The following is a 4,254-nucleotide window of genomic DNA, read 5'->3' as shown; positions in this document are numbered from 1 at the left end:
TGAACCTTTGGTATATATCTCAAATAAGCATCCGTAAACACGTGTTAGCCAATAGTGTTTAGTTCCAGGTTTCTTAAGCCAGTGATTATGTGTGCTTCAAAAATAACTGATAAAATAATAAATCAGGATTGACATGGGCTGATTAAGGTCTCTGGTGTGAGCACACAGGTAAATTCAAACCATGGCAAAATGAAGTGCAGCTGTGTTGCACAACAAAACTATACAAGAAAATGAGTGAAATACACCAGTTAGAAATTCTGTGGCTCGGGTAGACACCCTTGATATTAACAACAACAACAGCAAATATATTTTTAATGCTGTCCAAAGTCCACAATCTGGAAGGCAGAAATGTCCCAAAGCTCATAACCACATGCCTAACAGGGCAACAACCATCCCACAGGACTATTATAGTTGCATATTTCAATTCCCTCCCTCCCACCCAACACCCTGCCCCTAATAAACAGCACCAGTGCAGTTTGAGTTAGAAAACTGGAAATATTGAGACATTCCTAAGGTTTTCATAATGACTAAGGGCCAGTCAGACGGGGCTGTAATGCAAACCTCTGCCATGGCCATTCTCCAAAAAGCACCCCATGGAATTCCCTCTAGCTTGCAGATAAACCATATTAGGTCTACTGTAAGGCCAGATTGAGAAAAAAAGCTGGCATGCTATCTTGGGTGGAGGGAGAGGGGCATGCTGATGGGGGAGGTACGTGAAGGATGCCTCAAGGATGTTTGTCCTGCAGCCCAGGATGAAAGGATGTGTTGAGATAGGTCACAAATTGTGTACCAATAAAATATTTGACTCATGCCATTCACCAGAGTACAGAGCTTAGCAGAGCTAAGTCCTACTTGGTAGCTGTGTAAAGTCCACTATGATCAGGATCAAACTGGACCACAAAACAAAAGGACTCAAAGAAGTCCAACTCATCCATCTCATCACTCTATCCAACTGTCTCTGGAACCAGTGGTGTGAAGTAATCGTTCTGCTTTCTCTCCTCTCCCATTGAGGCAAGATCTTCTCTTAACCAGCCTTATTCTACATCTCAGTGATGACAGCCACAAAAATGAGGGCAGATAGAGCCACTCTCCATAGTCGCCTGCCTTGGGGCTACTTGTCATCCCCCAGGGCCTTTCCAAAACCTGCCCTTTCACACATAGGCAGAGTCGCTGGACTGAGTCCTGCCAAAATTGGGAACACTGACCCGGGGCAGGTCCTTGTTGCGGATCTCATAGACTGACTTCCTCTTGGCCTGGGCCCCTCGCACGGCCAGCTTGATCTTGCGCCATCCCAGGTGGTTGAGTTCAGCCAGGTTCAGCACAACACAGATGCCACTCACAGCAAACATGAACACTAGAAAGACAGTCTTCTCAGTAGGCCGGGACACGTAACATTCCACCTCCTTGATGCAGGGGTAGCGGTCACACTCATACAACCCTGGGACGCTGAAGCCATAGAGAAAGTATTGGCCCACCAGAAACCCAATCTCCAGGGCATTCCGGAACACCACTTGGATAATGTAGAAGCGGGAGATGCCTTCCTGCCTTCGGAGCTTGGATCGTGCTGCAGTGCGCAACCCCGATGGGTGTGGAGTCAGCTCCTTAACCTCTAAACAATCTGGCTCCGTCTCCTTGCTTGTGTTCTCTGTGTTCTGCAGCACCCCATTGACAATGGCACTTTGCAACTTCTTATCTTCTCGTTTGCCAACACCACTGCTCCCACCCCCAGGTCCTCCAGGACCCCCCATGGACTCAGGGGGGTCTCTGTCCAGGGCTAGGAAGACAGTAGAGTAGCGGCGTTCTCGCTGCTTGGCAGACTGGTGCACAGAGTAAGTAATGAAGCAGAGACTGGGGGTACACACCATTATGATCTGGAAGACCCAGTAACGTATGTGGGAGATGGGGAAGGCGCGGTCATAGCAGGCCTGGTTACAGCCGGGCTGCAGGGTGTTGCACACAAACATGGTCTGTTCATCATCGTACACCGTCTCCCCGACAATGGCCACAATGAGGATCCGGAAGATCACCACCACAGTCAACAGGATCCTGAGCAGTGGAAAAAGGAGGGAGAGAGGTTCTCATGGGCTGAGTCACTGACTTAGGAAACCCCTACTCCTCCCTTCCCAGCTCCGTCCTTGACTGGGGAGCTATCCATCCTTCGTGGTACTGAACTGGGAATCCAGCAAACCTTTTTGTCTCCTCCCTTTCTGCAGGATGTTGGTAGACTGGGAACACTTCGTACTACAGGGATCTCAAGCATGTGTATCTCCATACGCTGGACATGGTGTATTTGCAACAGATCGATTACATGGAATGTAGAGAGGCACAAAACACACCTTCACTCTGGATATGGCAAATGCACATGGAATAGCTGAACACAGAGAATACAAAGTCTACACACAGAATATGTATATAACTACCCCAAGAGGATATTTAGTTTATCCTCAGTATGAATATTGAACTTAAGCTTTATATAAACAGATAGCTATGACTATATATACACATATATACATGAATATATATAGTATTTATGTATGTGAATATATATATATATATATATATATATATATATATACACACACACACATAGAGAGAGACACAAAGTGTCAATTGGGTGTGTCCGTTTCTGGCACTGTAAGTTTTAACAGGCAAATCAGTTTAGCTTAATAAATATTTGTTGGGAAAAGATACATCTGCTCTGAAGAGCAAATCCATCTCCCCATTTGCCCTTCTCTGTCCAAATACAATCCTGCCTTCTTTGTAGCTTCTATTTAGGGAACCGGATGAAGATTGGCTCCGACTCCAGAGAGTGGGGGGACCACGACAGAGCCAATAACTCCTTTGCTAAGGGGAGAAGAGTGAATCCCCTGGTGGTACCTCATAGGGAAGGGAAGAGGAGCAGCTGGAGGAGGAGGGCATCACTGGGCATCAGGCGATCGCTCAACGCCGGGAACACAGGCGCACGGGCCAAGGATGATGGGAAGGGGTCAGAGGAGGGTCTGAGGGCTGTCGGGGCTCGGTCTGGACGTTAGAAAGGACTCCCGGGGGCCGCCCGACGGGGCCGGCTGACGACCGGCTCGGCGCCCTTACCTCCCGATCATAGTGGAGTGCTGCTGCACCGCGGCTTCCAGCAGCCTCTCCAAGATGGTCCATTCCCCCATCGCTGTGCATCCGGAGGCAGCAGACAAAGACTGGGCAGCACTGGGCACGTCCCCGCTCCTGGCCACTCCCCGGGCCTCACCTCCCGACTGGGAGCGAATTGCCTCCCAATTAAAGAATCAAACAAAATGTTTTTAAAATCCACGATTCCCCTCTCCCTTTTATCGTACTTAAAAGAGGGAAATGGGGAAGGAAACCCAAGCACGCCCAACTGATGGGCAGCTGGCGCGGTCCGGAGGTCGGGCACGAACCTCCAGCGCCGTCCGGGGGTCAGGTCTGGAGCCGGCGGACGCCCGGGCGAGGGGCGGGGCGGAGCGGAGCGGGGGTGGCCGCGTGCAGGTGCTCGAGCTCCCGCCCGCCCGAGCGAGGTCTTGGGCTCCCACTCACCCCCGGGGGTTGGGGGTCGAAAAAGGGTCCAGGCCCCAGCCCCCGCGCCTGGCACTTCAGCGGGCACCGGGCGCTCCCGCGCTGCCGCCTGCGAAGCCGGGGCGGAGCGCGCGGAGCCGGCTGCAGGGCTCGGGAATCCGCGGCCGCCGCCTCTAATCCGGCCTTAAGTAGTCTCCGCCTGCGTCACGCCAGGTCGGCGGAGGGGAGCCGAGCGCTGCGGCGGCTGTAGCTGCGCGCCGGAGCCCGAGGGGCAGGGGACGCGCGCAGGGGGAGAGGGGGCCAGAGTCCTGGGGCCCCGGCAGGGAGTGGGGCGACTTCGAGAGGACGGATCGCTGCGCCCCTCAGGGCTTCTCCGGGCGCCCAGGTAACCTCACCTGACCGCCAGCCCCCGGCAGGAGGGGCAGCCGGGAGGAGACTCGCGGGTGAGTGGGGAGAGGCGTGAGTAGGTAGTTTAGGGTCTCTCCGCGCATCCCTCACCTTTTGCTTTTTGTCTTTGGTGATACAACTGAAATGCCCTCTCTAAATGCAGAGATACAACTGAAATTCCCTCTCTAAATGCAGATGCTGGTTGGGGGAAGGAGAACGGGGGCAACAATAGGACGCTTTTCAGTCTCCCTTGGAGAGGACTGCTTGGCTAAGAGTGAGTCTGCGGTCGGTGCCTTCGTGGATCCGATGCAGGGGTGAGGAAAGCTTGATTAGAGTCCATTT

At 52.7% G+C, this 4,254-nt stretch overlaps 1 protein-coding gene across 2 annotated transcripts; it reads right to left on the bottom strand.

Annotated features, from left to right (window-relative positions):
- Positions 1-456: 456 nt before the first annotated feature.
- GJD2 (gap junction protein delta 2) lies at positions 457-3,298 on the bottom strand. Of its 2 annotated transcripts, none has more exons than XM_007180444.2 (2): positions 3,091-3,298; positions 457-2,046 (listed from the first exon to the last, which is right to left on the bottom strand). In XM_007180444.2, the coding sequence occupies exons 1-2, from the start codon at positions 3,159-3,161 to the stop codon at positions 1,152-1,154; spliced, it is 966 nt and encodes a 321-aa protein (XP_007180506.1). In that variant the 5' UTR covers positions 3,162-3,298; the 3' UTR covers positions 457-1,151. The 2 variants fall into 2 exon arrangements, with proteins under 2 accessions (XP_007180506.1, XP_007180507.1); XM_007180445.2 differs by lacking the exon at positions 3,091-3,298 and adding an exon at positions 2,189-2,271.
- Between the last annotated feature and the right edge of the window lie 956 nt (positions 3,299-4,254).

Source organism: Balaenoptera acutorostrata, chromosome 3, assembly GCF_949987535.1.
Source record: "Balaenoptera acutorostrata chromosome 3, mBalAcu1.1, whole genome shotgun sequence".
In the NCBI taxonomy this organism is placed as follows: Eukaryota; Metazoa; Chordata; class Mammalia; order Artiodactyla; family Balaenopteridae; genus Balaenoptera; species Balaenoptera acutorostrata.
Note: the sequence above shows the minus strand (reverse complement) of the source record. Positions and strands in the feature narration are given on the sequence as shown.